The sequence below is a fragment of the Phyllostomus discolor genome, chromosome 9 (genome assembly GCF_004126475.2).
Source record: "Phyllostomus discolor isolate MPI-MPIP mPhyDis1 chromosome 9, mPhyDis1.pri.v3, whole genome shotgun sequence".
NCBI lineage: Eukaryota > Metazoa > Chordata > Mammalia > Chiroptera > Phyllostomidae > Phyllostomus > Phyllostomus discolor.
In genome coordinates this window covers 14222451-14240825 of record NC_040911.2, presented here as the reverse complement: position 1 = coordinate 14240825, position 18375 = coordinate 14222451, and the positions used below count along the sequence as shown (strand labels likewise).

Here is an 18375-nt window from a genome sequence, read left to right as displayed (position 1 = left end):
CAATAATGCAATTTATAAGAAATACATATTTGGTCATCTTATATGAAACATGTGGTTCCCATCCATTCCTGGCTCACCGTTCCCAAACCCCTTGAATTTCCTAAGCAATAAAAGCAACAATGGTGTCTCTTGCTTTGTTAAGGAGGTAACTTTTGGATCTCACTCAAGGGTAGTGCCTGGTGGCCAACAGGAGCCAACCACTTGGTTACAGACGGGAACCTGCAGTCCCGCCCCCTTGATTTCCGAACAGGCGTGGGGAGAGGCTCTAGGTTGAAATAATTGCCAGTGGCCAAAGACTTAGTCAAGCATGACTATGTAATGGGCCTTCACAAATACCCAAAAGGACAGCTTGTCAGCCTTTTTTGGGAAAGCGACCACAATGGGGAACCAGAATGCTTCCACACGCCCCAAGCTCCAGGACAGAAGTGCTTTCCTTCAGGACCTCGCCCTACATGCCTTTTTATCTGGCTGTTGACTTGTATCCTGTAATATCCTTTGTAATACATCAGTGATGTAGTGAATAAATGGGTCTGACTGAGTGCTGTGAACAATGCTAAAAGATTAAGAGACTCCAAGGAGGTTGTGGGAACTTCTGACTTACAGATGGTCATCGGGTCAGTAACAACCTGGGCTTAAGCCTAGCATCTGACTGGCAGCGTGAGTGCAGGGCAGTCTTGGGGGACTGAACCCTGAACCTCTGGAACTCATCTCCAAGTAATACTGTGTCAGAATCGAGATGAATTCTCAAGACACGCTGCTGGTGTCTGAGGTTTGTCTGTTGGTGTGGGGAAGCTGCCACATACACATAAGAATTAGGTCTGAGAATCGTTTTAAGGTACACAGCATATATCAGAAAACTGGTCCTAGCTGGTGTGGCTCAGTGGATCGAGTGCTGACCTGAGAACTGAAGGATCTTGGGTTAGGTTCCCAGTCTAGGGCACATGCCTGGGTTACAGGCCAGGTCCCCAGTGGGGGCGTGCATGAGAGGCAACCACACACTGACGTTTGTTTCCCTCTCTTTTTCCCACCCTTCCCCTCTCTATAAATAAATGAATAAATAAAATATTTTTAAAAAATAAAGAAAACTGCCAAACCAATTAATTCAAAGACTATATATAAAACACTGCTTCAAAACTACATGACATACATGCAGAGAAATCCATCTAAAAGTCAGCTCTCTGCTCGCCATTCTTTAACTCCTTTCCTGCCAATCTTTAAATGCAGACCTCTCCTGAAATGAACCATCCGGAGCCCTTCTTTAGTTTGTTCCTGGAAATTTTATCTACTCTTACTTATATCGTCCATCTCTGATCAGTTAATAAATCCAGTACCTTCATAATCACCTTTGAATCCATCCTTCCTTTACTTTGCGGTTACCTGTATCATTTTTTTAATCATGGTCTAAATCACCATGATAGGCTAACTGATTTTCTTTTTTTTTTTAAAGGTTTTATTTATTTATTTTTAGAGAGGGGAAGGGAGGGAGAAAGAGAGAAAGAGAAACATCAATGTGTGGTTGCCTCTCATGTGGCCCCCACTGGGGACCTGGCCCACAACCCAAGCATGTGCCCTGACTGGGAATCGAACCTGCAATGCTTTGGTTCGCAGCCTGCACTCAATCCACTGAGCTACACCAGCCAGGGTGTTAACTGATTTTCTATTTGCTAGTCTCTTTGCATTCTAAACTCTACAGACTGCTCTTCCTAAAAAAAACACTATAATCACTGATCAGATGATTAAAGCCCACAATGGACTTTAACTCGTTAGCAAAAGGGAGCCAACTATCTTACCCTGCACTTGAGATCCTTTTTAATCTCGCCGCCTCTTTACCGCTCAACCCCACTTTCTACTCCTCCTACCCAGTGACGTTTGCTCCAACCCTATTTATGCACTCTACTTTCAACAGGCTGAATGGTTTCCCTCTTCAGCCCTTCGCAAACCATGTCGTTTACCTGGTCCATAATACATGACTTCACCCCAACCTCAAAGACACCAGAAATACCAATCCACCTTGTACCTCCTCCGTAAGCCATAAGAAAACCATATGCACTTCCGGCCAAGATGGAGGCATAGGTGGACGCACCATACCTCCACACACAACCAAGATTAGAACAACAACAATTTAGAGGCAGAGTAACACCCAGAACTGACAGAAAATTTATCTGAATGGAAGCCGGACAGCCAAGAAGTTGAAATAGACCCATTCATCCAGACCCGTAGGAGGGCGGAGAGGACGAGCCGGGTGGGCGCGGGTGGCGGCCTGCGGAGAACAGGGAGAACTGGGCGCATAGGGCAACCGGGAGCACATAAGGCATCTGGGGTGCACAAGATCGCAGCGGGTAGACCCTGAGTTCGCAGGTGGCCGCTGGCAGACCCAGTGAGGCGGGGAGCAGGGCAGAGGGCGCAGCCCAGGATACCAGAAAAGGGACTGAGATCTCACGGAGAATGGACCTACCGCCATTGTTGCCTCTCGACCCCACCCTCACATACAACGTCACAATCTAGCGACTGGGGCGCCAGCCCTGGTGAACACCTAAGGCTCCGCCCCTCACCGTAACAGGAGCGACCAGACCCCCGCCCAGAAAAAAAAAAAAAAAAAAGAGAAGCCCTGGCTGGCGTAGCTCAGTGGATTGAGTGCGGGCTGCGAACCAAAGTGTCCCAGGTTCAATTCCCAGCCAGGGTACATGCCTGGGTTGCAGGCCATAACCCCCAGCAACCGCACATTGATGTTTCTCTTTCTCTCTCTCCCCCTCCCTCCCGTCCCTCTCTAAAAATAAATAAATAAAATCTTTAAAAAAAAAGAGAGAGAGAGAGTGATGGCTCAAATAGAAGAACAAATCAGTGCCCCAGAACTCATCCTTTTGAGCGATCAAGAAATAGCTAACCTATCAGATGCACAGTTCAAAACAATGGTGATCAGGAAGCTCACAGAATTGGTTGATTTTGGGTGCAAATTAGATGAAAAAAATGCAGGTTACCATAAAAGAAATGAAGGAAAATGCACAGGGAGCCAATAGTGATGGGAAGGAAACTGCGACTCAAAACAATAGAGTGGACCAGAAGGAAGGAAGAAACAACCAAACAGGAAAGAATGGAGAAATAAGAATTCAAAAAAACCGAGAAGCTTAGAAACCTCCAGGACATCTTTAAACGTTCCAACATCCAAATTATAGGGGTACCAGAAGGGGAAGAGGTAGAGCAACAGATTGAAAATGTATTTGAACAAATAATAAAGGAGAACTTCCCCATTCTGGCAAAGGAAATAGACTTCCAGGAAGTCCAGGAAGCTCAGAGAGTCCCAAACAAGTTGGACCCAAGAAGAAACACACCAAGGCACATCATAATTACATTAGCCAAGGTAAAAATGAAGGAGAGAATCCTAGAAGCAGCAAGAGATAAGGCGACAGTAACCTACAAAAGAGCTCCCATCAGACTGTCAGCTGATTTCTCAAAAGAGACCTTACAAGCAAGAAGGGGCTGGAAAGAAGTATTCCAAGTCATGAAGGACAAGGACCTACATCCCAGATTACTCTATCCAGCAAAGCTTTCATTTAGAATGGAAGGGCAGGTAAAGTGCTTCTTAGAAAAGGTTAAGTTAAAGGAATTCATCATCACCAAGCCCTTATTTTATGAAATGTTAAAGGGACTTATCTAAGAAAAGAAGATTAAAAAAAAAAACCATGTATAGTGAAAGGACAGCAAACTCACAATTATTAACAACCACACCTAAAGCAAAACCAAAAGAAACTAAGCAAACAACTAGAACAGGAACAGAACCACAGAAATGGAGATCACATGGGGGGTTAGCAACAGGGGAGTGGGAGAAGGAGAGAGGGGGGAAAGGTACAGAGAATAAGTAGCATAGATTGTAGGTAGAAAATAGACAGGGGGAGTATAAGAATAATATGAGAAATGTAGAAGCTAAAGAACTTATAAGTATGATACATGGACATGAACTAAAGGGGGAGAAGTGGGTGGGAAAGGGTGTACAGGGTGGAGGGAAGTGAAGGGGGGAAATGGGACAACTGTAATAGCATAATCAATAAAATATATTTAAAAAAACACATATGGCAATCACTGTATCAGGCAGATCACCATGAATCGCTTGTGGGCATCTCTATATCCTAGTCTGAAATACTGAGTTCTGTATGGTTATAAAATTTCCACAAGTTTTAAATCATATCTTCACAAAGAGCATAACGAGGTTGGTATTTACACATGGAATACGACGATGTCAAATTCTCTTGAAAATAATTAAGACTGAATCAGGGGTAGTGAATTGGGGTATGGATGAAATAAGATGGACGATTGTGGAACTGGGTACCTGGTAGTTTTTTATATAATTCCCTCTTCTTTTGTATATATGTTTGAAATTTCCTATAATGTTTAAAATATAAACATTAAAGTACACAACCTGAGTATTTCCCTTAAAATTGGAATGTTCTTTTTAAAAATATGAAGAGTTCAGACAAGTAAATATGAGGATCAAAGAATTTCTTTAGCAGTTGGAGTGGAGGGGGTAAGAGGATAAAGAATTATTTTTAAAGTATTCATAGGAAAAAATTTACAATTTGTCTATGAATAAAATGTAACAACATTCCCTTTTCCTTTAAAATAAATGTTTAAGGAATCACAACACAATTTTAAGCAGTATAAAAGACCTTAATATAACTCAAATTGTACCAATCATTTTCATTCCATAAACTAGACCTTATGTAAGAAAAATTACATATAAATAGTGTATTGCTGGTAGCAAGTTCTACTACCTGTACGTCACAGCTGTGACCAATAAACATGATCTGAAAAGTGTATTAATATTCCAGACAAACAGCAAATCCATGAAATTAAGAGGTGATGATTCATTTCTAATCCATCATGCAAGTCTGAAAAGGTCTCAAACATGGGAATAAAAGGTTATGAATTTTTTAGTCCCATCATAAAATCTTAAGTTTTTTTTGTTGTTGTTGTTGTTTTAAGCCAGGATGATCCACTAAAAAAGTTAAAAAATGAATGAATATAGAATTCTACCTATCTTGACAATTGCTTCAAGGCACTCACTTTCTGAACAAGGAGAAACACTGTTATTTTGGTTCAACAGGGCTCTGGACACTGCTGTGGAAAAGTCAGGAATTAAATATGTCTTGGAATTATTTCAAAATAAAATTAGGGAGGATGGATATTGATCACACAAGATTGGCTAAGAGCTGCTAATTGTTAAAACTGGTTGATCAGCACATGGTGTATTCATTACACTTTCCTATCTACTTTTGCATATGTTTGAAATTTTCCATAATAAAAAATAGATAGCTAAACATACCCCCAAAAGAGACTGTAGTATTTTTTTTAAAGAGGCTAGGGGCCTCCAAGATAGGCCTTTTGAGAACAATGCATATATCATTACATACATGTTAAAAAATAATTTTAAGGACATTCACCTTTGCCTTAATCTATGGATTCTTCCAGTATAAAAAGAACAAGTAAAAAAAAAAAATCAAGATACATTATTCAAAAATCGTTAAAAGATGTTTTATTCCTCACATTTATAAATCATTGACAATTGTTCCTGAAAAATATTAAGTGCTCAATTTTAAAATCTAATTTTAAATTACATTTACTATTTACATTCACACACAGCTTATGTAATCAAATTTCCAAACAAATCGGTTTGAATTTAAATTATAAGACTAAGGAAAATTAAAAGATCCATAGAAATTATTCAAATTTCATACTATTCTATTATTCATGCTATTTCATATTATTCTATTCCATACTTTTATTTTCCTTCCTTGGGAAGTTTTTGGGAGGATTTTTGTTGTCTGGGTTTTTTTTTTAAGTTCTGATGAAATTAAGTAAAACTTCATTTTGCAACTTGCTTAGCCATTTCTTAGTAGAAATGGCAAACAGCAGTAAAAGATCAATGAACAAGATCTGAAAAGCGTATTAATATTCCTAGACAAACAGTAAATCCACGAAATTAAGAGTTGATGATTTATTTCTAATTCATCATGCAAGTCTGAGAAGATCTCAAACACAGGAATAAAGGTTATGAATTTTTTAGTCCCATATAAAATCTTAAATATATATATATATAAAATCTCCCTTCCTTTGCAAATTACCTGTTTCTGTTTCATTAATTAAAACCAAATTATGACTTTCTGTCCCACAAACGGAATTTTCAAAGCAATTTGAAAATATCATCTATCAATTTCTATTGGAAATTGGTTTCAGAATGTATGTGTATCAGTTTCTTTCGAGCTATGTATTTCCTCTACTGCAGGTATTGTGAGTGGGTGCTCTGGCAGGTAAGACTTTGCATGTCAGATTCCAGAACTCAGATGTAAGACAGGCAGCAATGCTGCACCCTAACAAAAACTCCTCCAGCACATCACGAAAAGATGTAATGGTACTGCCAACAGAGACTTTTCAGAGCGCGATTCCCACCATACCTCCGTCTTTTTATTTTTTTTTTACTATTTTTTGGGGGGACCCAGGCTTCAGTCAGGCAGTATCATGGAAAAAAAAGACTAAAAACAACTCAAACTTTCAATTATGCAATAAATGCTTAATAAATATTGCATTTCTTTCCTTTCTCCAACTGAAGAGCTTTTTTAAAATTGGTGGGCAAGGTACATTTCAACTGTATCTCAACTGTGAAAGAAGCACATGAGCTTTTTGCAGGGACCATATAAACCTATCTCAATAAGCTACATTTAACCTGCAAGTTACAATTGATTTCTTCTAAGTTCAGTAAACACTTTTAAAATGAGGGCCTATAGCTTGCTCCTTAGGGAATGTGCTGCCTACCTAAATATCTAAGAAATAACAAGAGTCAACCTGGGTTAAACATATTTGAAAAAAGGGGTCGGGGAGAGGGAAGCAAACATTCCTAAACAAAAATGTTCACTTCTATTACCCAGAATAAAACTGCCTTAATTAGTGGCAATTTACAACAATTTTTTTCATTTTTCCCCCTCCAACATTAGAGCTAGAAGACTATATTTTGTCAGAAAGACTATCTTTTGGATATTAAATCCAAATAGGATTTAAAATTTACCCTTTGTCAACTTTAAGATGCAAGTATAACAGTAAATAATTACATTATTTTAGTAGCACATCAAGCTCTATGAAGTGGATTAGGCACGAGGTGTTGCAATATTTAAAAATACCAGTAGGGACTACAGAGGCTGCAGAACAGGATGGTTAAGAGTTCTGGAGTTAAACCACCTGTATCAAGGTTCTAACTCTGCACTAACTAGCAGTACAACCTTAAGCATATTACTTAACTTCCCTATCCTAACTCCCCACAGGTAAAATGGAGATAACTGTGCCTATGTTTCATGGGGTTATAAGGATCTGACAAGACAATACACAAAAACCATTTAGCAAAACAGTAGTAACAACTGCCAAAATTATGAGAGCTGTGACACTGAATACATGTAAAATTAAGGTGTGTTAAGACCCTATACTACATCCTATACTATGTAGTCAATAAAATTTTAATGTTGATTTCTCACTGTGTCTCTCTGCCCTATGAAAATCTTATTTACCTTTTTCACTGTATCTCTCTGATGAGCATCTTATTTGCTATAGACTGAATCTCTAATATTAAAAAAAGCTTTCTAACAGTAAAAAAGAAAAGCTTTCTGTCCTTCTACAATACCCTCAACATTAATGATAAAAATTAGGAACTTGAAAATGTTTGGACCTAGTAAAATATCTCAATCAATTCCACCCTAGCACAACTCCACAGGTAACATAAAGCAATGGCTAAGAAGCCATTTAAGACTTCTTTTACAAAACTGTAACTGTTATATCAGTTGGAAAAGTTATTCAGCATCTGTGTGTTCGGCACTGTACTTGAGGGAAGATGATAGGTCTGTGACAAAGTCTCAGATTTCATGGAAATGAACATGAAAGTAATACAAGGGACACCAGGCTTAACTACATAGAGATGACCCAAAGAAAATTATTATGGGAAGACAGTTTATTAAAAGCAATGGGTCTCTCCCACGGTTCATTCATCTAGTGTTTTCCAACAAAGACTACATGAGTCTATTTTTTAGGACAAAAAAAGGGAGGGAGGGGTTTTAAATTTTGACCTCAATGATTCAGAATTCATGCCCATACTAGTCTTCAGAAACAGATGGGATTTTTTTTATAATTTTCACTATACATTTTTAAAAACTTATTTATGTATGTTCAGCCCACAAAACTTGAGTTACTGAATTGTTTTTCTTAACTGATCCTTAAATATATCTAAAGCTTCAAGAGCTGTATGTATTGATTTTACTGTTCTGGGATTGACGTCTTACAACACTGAAGTAAAGGTACCATCGCGCTCACTTTACAGACAGAAAAATAAACTACCATACTGGGAAGGGTAAGTGACATGCTTGAGTCTGCACCACTGGTCAGGGCAGAGTGAGAATACTGACCCCAGATCTCTTAGCTCCTGTGCTCTACTGCCTTCTAGAGAGACGTCTACTTTTATCTGTATCTCTTGATTTTATGGACCTTAATTATACTGCATCTGAGTCCTCCTCTTTCCAAATCTAAGTGAAATCCTTTTGTTCTCTCATGTACCTGGCTCCCTATTATTATTTTAATTGTCCTCTAGTTCCATTGTCGTATCTTTTGACAGAAGTGATCAGGTGCAAATGCATCCTAACTTTGATAGGAGTAAAAAATGTTTCAATATCCCACTTGATAATATATTACAGCAACAGCTGTAACAGTTTACCCTAACTCCCAGGTCTTTAATCCAGTTACAGGCAAAAGTCTAGAACCCAACAAGTTTAGACTTGTTAAAAAAAGGCATGAAATAGCTACTAAAGGTTCCTATGTAGAGGAAAATAATATTTCAAAAACATCAACCTACAAGTGCAAGAAACCAAAAACAACAAATAACAGGCATCAAGTAGACCAGTTAGAAATGATTGTTCAAATAATGGGGTTCATACTACAAATAATAGTTTCACGAACTTTTTCAGAAACTATACCAGTGGATCCAACACTTCATGAAACCACACCCTTTTTACAAACAAACTTTGGATGATAACATATGAACTGCCAGTATACTATCAGTAGTCCGGACAGAAAGCATAATTATACTGCTTAACTGGCAACCAGAGGCACGCCTTCCTATTAGATTACTTGGCAGTCTCAGGAAACAACCAAAACGCCACTCTTCCAAAATGTGAAGCTTTCCTGATGATGAGCTTAAGTCCAATTAGTAAGTGTTAAGACACACCCTCCGTTGATAGACACAGACGTCTTTAAATTAATCTCCCCAGGGGCAGGCTAATTCAGGAGTTAGCATTATTAGAATCAGTGCACACAACCTGGTGCAGGTGTTCACGTTACCAACAGGAGAATTAGCTCTTAACCCACTATTAACAGATACGGTGGGTGTTTTGAGCTATTGGTTTTTAACGGATCGGGGGTCTATGGAGATGCTAATATGCAAAGCGGTTACACTGCGGACGGAAAAATAGTATGTCCACCTTTACTATGAGTAGGTGACCTCCATCATTCATCACTGAAAGCGGAAGTCAGTATTACAAATATCACATGCTACACGTGTCCTCCTGCCTCAGAATGTAACCTCTCCTGAGGAAATTAAGACTGGGTATTACAATCCTGCATAGTAACTAACACTTTGGAAGTAGTCAGCAAACACAACACTCCTTCTAGCCCTGAGCTAAGCACATGTGGTACAAATCTGTTCAATGTGTCCTTTAATTCTGCATGAGCAAGTAAAAAGCATATTATGTTGCATCGTCTCATAAAAAGACTTAATTTCAGAGAGTTATCACTCTACTGGCTTGTGATTCGTCTTAGGTGAATGTTTGAAAAGTTTGTTTTAAATTTACTATTATTAGTTTTTCTAGCATAAAATATGTATTGAGTTTGTATTAAAAAAGTAAACGTCCAAAAATTTACAACATTCAAAACAATATTAAGTGACCACAAATCAGAATACAGAAATCTGTCTTTTTGAAATAATTTTTACAGCTACTGCAAGGAAAACAACAACAAAAAGCTTTGCAATAAGCAAAAGTTAGTTTGGACAAATACGTCATCCCAAAACCAAACAAACCATTTCCCAGGAGAAATCTCACACTGAGTGAAATTCAAAGTTTAAGATGTTCTACTGAGAACAGATTAGTCTTCTGTTCCTCAAGGAGTTCAATCCCAGATGCAGGATATTCCTGTCCAATATATTTGGCTACAAGACACGAAGACACAGTTCACAGAAAGGTTTTGTATACTACCTGCTTGGAAAAGCAGAAGGCGCTGTTAAAGAAAGGATACGGGAAAACGAACGACTGCAAATAGCACTACCTGACACAAGTGAACTTGAGAGGAGTAACAACTTGTTCCACAATAACGTTCTTAGTATTATTCCAGTAAAATTAATATTTAATGATGGGAGATACAAAAGATAACCATCTTTGTATGCTTAAAGTACGTTTTCCATTTTATCATTTAAGATTTCACGATAAGTGGTCTCAGGTAAAGTGACAAAATAGTTCTAAGACACCCCTTTCACTGACTGAAGAGGTGAAATTAATTTACTGCAACTATTAAACCATATATTTGAGCAACTGTCAGAAATATATTCACATTTACATGTTATATCAGTAAGGATATGTTTGTGTATATCCATGTATAAAAAATACACATACACGTGTGTATTTTTTAACCTTTTAGATATATTTAAGAGTATCTGCAACTCATAAACACATACACACAAATATATTTTCCCAGGGGGCAATGTATTAACCAACTCGAGGTCAGAAGAATGGAAATCCTTCATAATATTATTCCAATGGCCAAATGTCTGACAACAATTGGTTGCAACATCCAAATATATTCCCTGAAAATGATTCAAGTCAACCCACAAACACAGCCTGCAAGCCACTGAATGTAACAGTAACATGCTTCTATTGCCTTCTGTAAATGGGATGCTTTATAAAAAAAAGTTAGTAAACCTGTTGATAAGAAAATTCCACTGATATCAATAGCCACAGGCACTTTCCTCATGTTACTGGATCATCGAAACTAATGACACAGACAGCATGACCACAGGACTGCGAGAGCATATCATGCTGAAAACCTTGAATCATGCAGACCAAGGTTTCTCAACCTTGGCGCTGGTAACATTTTGGGCCAGATAATTCTTTGTGGTGGGAGCAGTCCCGTGTATTACAGAATATTTAGCAGCATCCCTGGCCTGTACCCACTAGATGCCAGGAGCTGCCCCTTCCGAGGTGTTACAACCAAAAATGTCCCTAGACATTGCCAAATGTTCCCTGGGTCTAATTTTGGTCTAGGAGTCTAACAACTTATTAGAGTTTAGTTTTCAAAACAGTGTACGTTCTGCAACACCAAGAGAGTTCTAATAAACTTCAGGCATTCCAAATGGCTACTTTATATGAAAGTTTCCTGGAACCCCCAAAGTGAAACCTTGCTCCCACAGGTAGCTAATTCTTGTACATGTGCATGATTAAACACTTTTGTGATGATGAGTCTGGGACAGGCTGGGAAAGGAGCCAACAGTGACTGGGTTTTACAGTTTCCAGTCTCGATGAATTACACCTTTTAACCCTTCCGTGGACTAATCATCCCTGCCAGAGTAACCCTTTCTTCGCAAACTACTGTCTCCAACACCTTCAACCTAAGATGCTCGGTCCTGGGCTCTTCACCATTCATACTGCTTGTCACTACACTGGGGTCAACTCTCATCCAAGGACTCTGGGACCTTCTACTACCCGGCCTGCCCGTTTCTGCCACTTAGCACGGACACCCCGCTCTCTTCTAAACTACGTCGCCCAGGTCAGCGCTTGACCCTTGACCCCGGCCTGACCCCGCCGCACCCTTTCAACACCCCCCCCCCACAGGGGCGTTACCTGAAGTAGTAGACATCGCTCTTGCCGGCACTGAGCCCAGATTTTCGGATCACTTCCTCCTTCTTCCATCCGGGGGGGAGGGCCGGGCAGTCCATCCTCTTCCCGCTCTCCGTGGCCCGGGGTCCCCTGGGCCCCGGTCCCGCGCTCCCCGACGGGAAAGGGACCGGCTCCCGCCGGGGGGCGCCGCCGCCACCGCTGCCGCCGCCGCAGCCGCCGTCGCCGCCAAGGCCGCTGCTGCCAGTCGGGGGACGGCCGCGGCCCCGTCCCCGGCCACGGCCCCGTCCCCGGCCACGGCCACGGCCCCGGCCACGGCCACAGACGCCGCCGCCCCGGCCCGCCTGCTTCCACCGCCCCCGGCCACGGCCGCCGCCCCGAGCGCCTTCCCTGCGCACGCCGCTCACCGGGGACGGGGCGAGCGCGCTGCCCTGGCCCCCCTGCTCTATGGCGGAGTCGCCGCCAGCGCCGCTGCCGCCCGCCGCGCTCTCCCCCTCCTCCTGCTCCGGGCAGCAGCGGCCTCCCCCCGGGTGCGCGCGCATCCAGCCCCCTCCCCAGCCGGCGCTGCGCTTCTTCCGTAACCGAGCCCTTGGAATCCCGGAGACCCGCCCCGCCCGCAGCGCGGCGCGCGGGGGACGCGCGCAAGCATCATAGAGCGGGCGCGCACAGAGCGGCCCTCCCTCTAGGGGCGTGGCTCCGGCCACCACCTCTTAGGTCCTCCAAGCGTTCTGAGCGGCCATCTTGTCTCCGCCTCCTCGAGACCCGCCCCCGACCCCACCCGCTCCGCCCCCAGCCGCGCCCTTCCGGCCCTTGTCCCCACCCCACGCGGAGTCCGGAAGGCGGTCGCCCCGAGTCACTAGGTGGGGAAGGTCAGAGGTGTCTCGAAGAGGCCTAACCTTCCACTGTGTGATTTTACCCGTGTTTGCTTCCCAAGCAGTGAACAGCAAACAAAGTATCATATTTTAGATTCACCAACTGAATTATTCGTTTAACGGAATAACCAGTCAACCCTTGTCTAGCCTCTCGACAGCAAAGCTTGCTGGGGATCGTTGATTGAAGGAGTCAAAGTGCACCTTTTTGATCAGCCTTAGCACCCTGAACGGGTTGCCCTCCTAGAACTTTGTAAGGCTTGTAAGCAGGGAAATGATCATTTGGAACATACACTCCAGTTCTACACGGTCTACCGGTAAATTCTTTTTTAAAAGATCAGAATCCCTGAACCCATGTAGAATTTACCAAATTTCAGGATTTTCTTAATTTAGATTTCCTCGACTAACGGCGTTTGGCAGATATCAGTGGCCTTTGGCTTGGTAAACACTGCCTTGTGTTGAAAGACCAACTTAGTGCACTGTCACAAGCTTTTCGGAATGCGTGGAATTCATTCGGATCTGCCCACTCGTCATTCGGAAGCGCTGTTAAAGAACAATGCCAAGTTGATTAAGGACACTGATTGAAATTTTATAAAAGCACGTTTTCTATTTGTTCTTCCGCATTTATAGAAATGTGCTATTGAAAACCGAGGTGACAGATATGTCATGGAGTGTTTGGAAGACTGAAACTCATAAAGTACATTTTATCAGATCACTGATTAATTATCTTCAGTTTTTGTACACACAGGACCTAAAAGTTGAGGGCCAAGTTTAATGTATAGGAAAAAATCATTAATAAAAAATAATGAAAAATCCAAATTTATTTGATTTGCCTTTGCAATATGTGCAAACACCAGGTCATCCTCACCTACTTGCCTGTCTCTGAGTCTGACCCTGCACTTCTTTTAATGTCCTTCATTTGAAATGCACTTCAGGAAATCTATCTAGAAGTGTGTCCAGCAAAGAGTTGAAAAATTGTCAGGAGAAAGGTCAGTTGTGGAGATGTGCATTAGAAGTCAGCTTGTGAAAGTTACAGTTGAAGGAGGAAAAAAGAAAAGAAGAGAAAAGAAAGGAACCAATAACTGAATCTTGAGGAACACCTACATTTAAGGCTCAAGTGAAGGAGCAAAAATCAAAGAAATATGAGATCGAAGTTTGGACAACACACACTCCATAAGAAAAGGAGCTTTGATTTTTACACCTAATTAAAGTGAAGGGTAAATGTGAGCAAATATCCTGGTAGAAATGATAACTGAGACAATGGATAGGAAAGTGTTCCCTTTCCGTGCTGTCTCTACCAAGGTTATAGATCAAATCAAATAGAGTGGATATAAAAAACATGTTTAAAGGAATAAATCTCTAACACTTTAAGCTAACTACTACCTGGTTCCTTTTGCTAAATCCCAGTAGAGCTAGTTCAGTGTTTCCTCTGTTAAGAAAAATCTAATTTAGACATTTCAAAAGATTTTGGGTCACACCTGAATTTTTCTGCCATGATACCATGGAACAAAGTACCAAAAGAAAAAAAAAACACTTATTTATTCTCCAACTAAAAGAAAATAACATCAAATTATTGTAGGGGCTAGATTGAGACCCTAAAGGTACTGAGTGAGAACAAATGCTAAATACATGAGATAGATCCCTTTGTTTCCCTTAAAATAGTGGACAAATTATGAACTTCTGTAATTCTGAAGAGCTACATTTTATACCACTCCCAGAAGAAACTGTTGTTGTTCTCAGGCAGTAAAGTTGTAACATAATTTTTCAGTTTTATCTCTCTCACAATGGGAAAGTTCTCACTGGCCTCACTTTATGGAAAATGTGAAAGACAACAATAAGAGAGAATTTTGTTTGAAATCTGGTCCATTACACAAACAATAGAGATTTAATCACCTCTGGTCTCTGCCTCCTAGTTGTAAAAGCAGGAGCTGAAACACCAATTTGCACCCTTGAAAGACAATTGCATTTAAAAATATTTTTCTTTTTATTGTTTCCCAAGTAAAGCTGAGGGTAAGCCATGAAAGAAAAAGTAGTTTCCAAGAAAAATAAAAGTTAGTTTGGATTTTTATTGAGAAAAATAGAACAGATTCATGAACTATTGGAAGATCACAGCTGGTTTTGAGACCCGTACATGTTACTGACAAATATGTAACCCTACATGTGAGTTTTTGAGTGTGATTAGATACTAAGTGAAAGAAGGATTTCAATATTGGAAAAACTCGCTCTTTTCAAGCCATATGGTCAGAATTTATCAAGACATTGCATAGGAATGAGGGCATAGCCAAAAAAAAAAAAGTTTCCTGCTCTAGTGAGCAAGTTTTATGATTCACTGAGTTGGCCCAACTACTGTTCACCTCATTCGCAGCTGAAACGACATGAATGTGGCTGGGGTGGCAGGTCAGACTGAATGACACTTTCAAGCTCATGCAGTTTAAAGTTTATTTATTTATTTATTTATTTATTTATTTATTTCCTTGGCATGACTACAGAGGCTCTTACGCTGCCTAGCTCAAACTAAGAAGGGAAGGGTTAATTACTTGAAAGGCAAGGGGACACAAGAAGAGGTCAATTTTGAACCGAAGGAAATTATTTCAGCAGTGTGTGATATTTTTCAGAATTTTCTGCTCGTTTCATTAGCCATCGATAAGTGGCTAGTACAATATTATTAAATGTTTAGGATTCAGGGATGGGGAGATGCTTATTTGATTTAACTTCCTAAAATAGGAAACACAGTACTACCAGTAGAAAGAAAATCGCCTTTAGGTTTCGAAGCCCTAGGATACCACTTAACAAGCTAAACAATGGCTTTTAACGGTATTTGTTTCCAAAACACCAGAATTCTAGGACATGTGATCTGTGAGAAATAAGGGCTGACTGTGGCTGCTGTTCGCAAGCCGGGAGAGGAGCGGTCATGAGTAAATCGGAAAAATAATCTTGCCCAAACACCTCGAGCTGTAAGTGGCTTCTCAAAGCCTCGCATACAACTCAGTTTAGAGCTTGTCTGTTTAACTGCCTTCAAATTGCCCGATTGTCTGTCTCTGGTTTCTTCACCCTTGATCTTTCTGCTTCCCACCTCCACCCCCACCCTATCACCTTTCTTTATTTAATTCCTACTTACCCCTTAAGGTCTCCCTTAGATATCACTTTCCTCGAGGAGTTTTATACGACCTCTCCCAGCCCCTTTACTCCTGCACCCTCGCGGGCTGTGTGCTCTGCACCATACTATCACTAGGTATTTCCCCCATCCATTTACTGTACTTTTTTTGTAATTAGGTGTTAAAGTATTGTTCTTCCCCTACCGGCTTGTTACTGAACCCCAAACGTTAATCCACTAACCAGCCCAATTAGGACTAGAATATACACAGAGTCTCTCCCTCAATCCCTGCCCCCTGACCCCCCTCCCTCAGTGGGCCTGGTTTCTACTCTTAGTTGTTATAACGTGGCCAAGAATAATCAAGACTATATCAAAAATAAATAGACTAGATAGGCAGCGAAGTGCCAAAGAGGAAGAGAAGAGAGGAAGTGGCTAAAACAAACAAACACGAACCCTCTCTGTTTAAAAATAAGAGTAGAAGAGACACATTACCTTCTAACAGTAGTATCATGTGAGTGCTGAAAATTGCTCCTTTAGATGTTATGTTTCAAAATCATATCAATATTTATTTTTTTTCTGAGAAGTTTGGAAAGTATTCAAAGGAGTTCATTCTAAACTTAGAATAATAACTTTGTCATACGATCTGAATGGTCTAATAAGATAGACAGATAAAATACTGATATAATTTTTCTGCAAAGTGCAGCAAGTTTTGGGATTTTACCAGATGAATATTGTGGGGCAGGGTGGAGGGAGGACACAAGGAAAAGCAGTAATTTCATTGGAAAGAAATGTAATTTTATTCAGGTCTCATTTTTGCCTAACCTTGGTTTATCATGGAGCAGATGAGATAAGGGCATGATCTCTGAACATACCGTACTTTGAAATGTGAACCTCTTGCTACTGTCTTGAGAATGTGAATTTTCTTTGCCAGAGAAATGTTATTTTGTGAGTATATGCTACCTAGTCATTCAAGAGTCACGTGATGGGGGGTGGGTGTCTTTGCAAAGGGAATTTTTGCATTGTCCCTGTGGAAATAATTGTTTTGTCAGAATAAATAATATAATCATACTGTCAAATTTTAACATTTCGTTTGCTCATTGGTACTTCAGTGTTGACCTTATCTTCCCAGCCAGAGGCAGACCAAGCCAGATAGCCTTTTCAACCCCCCACCCCCCACCCCTGGCCCTCAGATGCAGCACATTACTTAGGCTACTGACTTCCCTTCTTGAACTAATATGATATCATCACCAGCTTCCTCCGCACAGAGCCTGTCCTCACCTGGCTTCCAGAGCTTTTCTCTCACTATCGTTTTGATCAGGCAGCCCCATTCTTAGGTTCTTATGGTACCTTCTTACTGTATCTTAACCAGACACAGCCCTTAATTGATTACATATCAAATGCTTCACCAGGTTCGCCTCACTCTTTGGAAGTAAATTGCTAATACGATGTCCTATAACCCCCAATACTTTAATGTGTAATTGTTACAAACAAGGACATTTTCCTCCATAACAACCACAAACAACCATGAAAGTCAAAAAATTAACATTGGTCTGTGATCACAACCCTCCGACACCCATTCAGGTTCTGTCCCTTGTCCCAACAATGTCCTTCACCGCAAAAGGGGCTGGTCCAGAATGAGACAGTGCGTTCGGCTGGCCCGTCTTTCAGTCTCCTTCAGCTGTGGGACGGCTCTGCAGTGTTTTGGTAGCTTTCATGACCTTGAAGCTTTGGGAGGTAACAGGTTGGTTATTTTGTAGAATGTCCTTCAGTTTTGGTTTGCCTAAGGTTTCCTCATAATTGCATTTAGGTAATGTGCACCTTTGGCAGGGACACAGTGGAAGCAATGCTGTGTTTTGCTCATTACATCCTATTCCGTGACACAGGATTTCAATTGGTCCCATGACTGGTCATGTCAGCGTGGGCCACTTGATGAGGGTGGTGCTGGGCAGGCACCTCCACTGTAAAGTCATATTTTTGCCTGTGTAATTTTCATATATGTGTGTATATATATATACACTAGATTAAATTTGTTTAATGATAACAGAACACAGTTGAATATGTTATAAATCAACTTTTAATTCATTGGAGGCCAACTTAAGTTGGTGGCTTACCTCATATTTGCATGAAGCTCAGGGTTATTTATGACCTTCCTCAGATTCTTATTATATAATTTTGAATGACTCTTCATGGTTTTTCTTTAGCTAGCCTGAGTTTTCCGACCTGAGATTGCTTTCAGCTATACTTCTGGATTTAAAGAATTTTTAAGACCGAATGACAGTCCTGAAATGTTCACAGTACTTATTTGCCTGGGAATAAAGCACCTGCGTTCATTTTCTGTTGCTGAATAACAGTTACCACAAGTTAGCATCTAAAAACAACACGCATTCATCACCACAAGTAGCCATGGACACAGCTTAGCTGGGTCCTCTGCTCTCGGCAGGTTCAAGACATTGACTGCGGCCAGGGTCTCAGTCTGAAGCTGCGGTCTTTCCCCAGGCTCACGGGG

At 40.8% G+C, this 18375-nt stretch overlaps 1 protein-coding gene and 1 long non-coding RNA gene across 3 annotated transcripts in view; both read right to left on the bottom strand.

Moving 5' to 3' along the window:
* Positions 1-12533, bottom strand: part of MBD2 (methyl-CpG binding domain protein 2) — a 67030-nt gene extending 54497 nt beyond the window's left edge. The window contains exon 1 of one of the 2 annotated variants that reach the window (XM_028524455.2): positions 11913-12533. In XM_028524455.2, the coding sequence (XP_028380256.1) occupies positions 11913-12448 (536 nt within the window). In that variant the 5' untranslated portion in view covers positions 12449-12533. The remainder of the gene's footprint in view (positions 1-11912) is intronic. The other variant, XM_036010198.1, reaches the window with a different exon arrangement.
* On the bottom strand, positions 374-2039 carry LOC118496941. The gene is made up of 2 exons (XR_004899495.1): positions 1651-2039; positions 374-1423 (listed from the first exon to the last, which is right to left on the bottom strand). It is a non-coding gene; the product is annotated as an uncharacterized LOC118496941 (long non-coding RNA).
* Positions 12534-18375: the final 5842 nt, after the last annotated feature.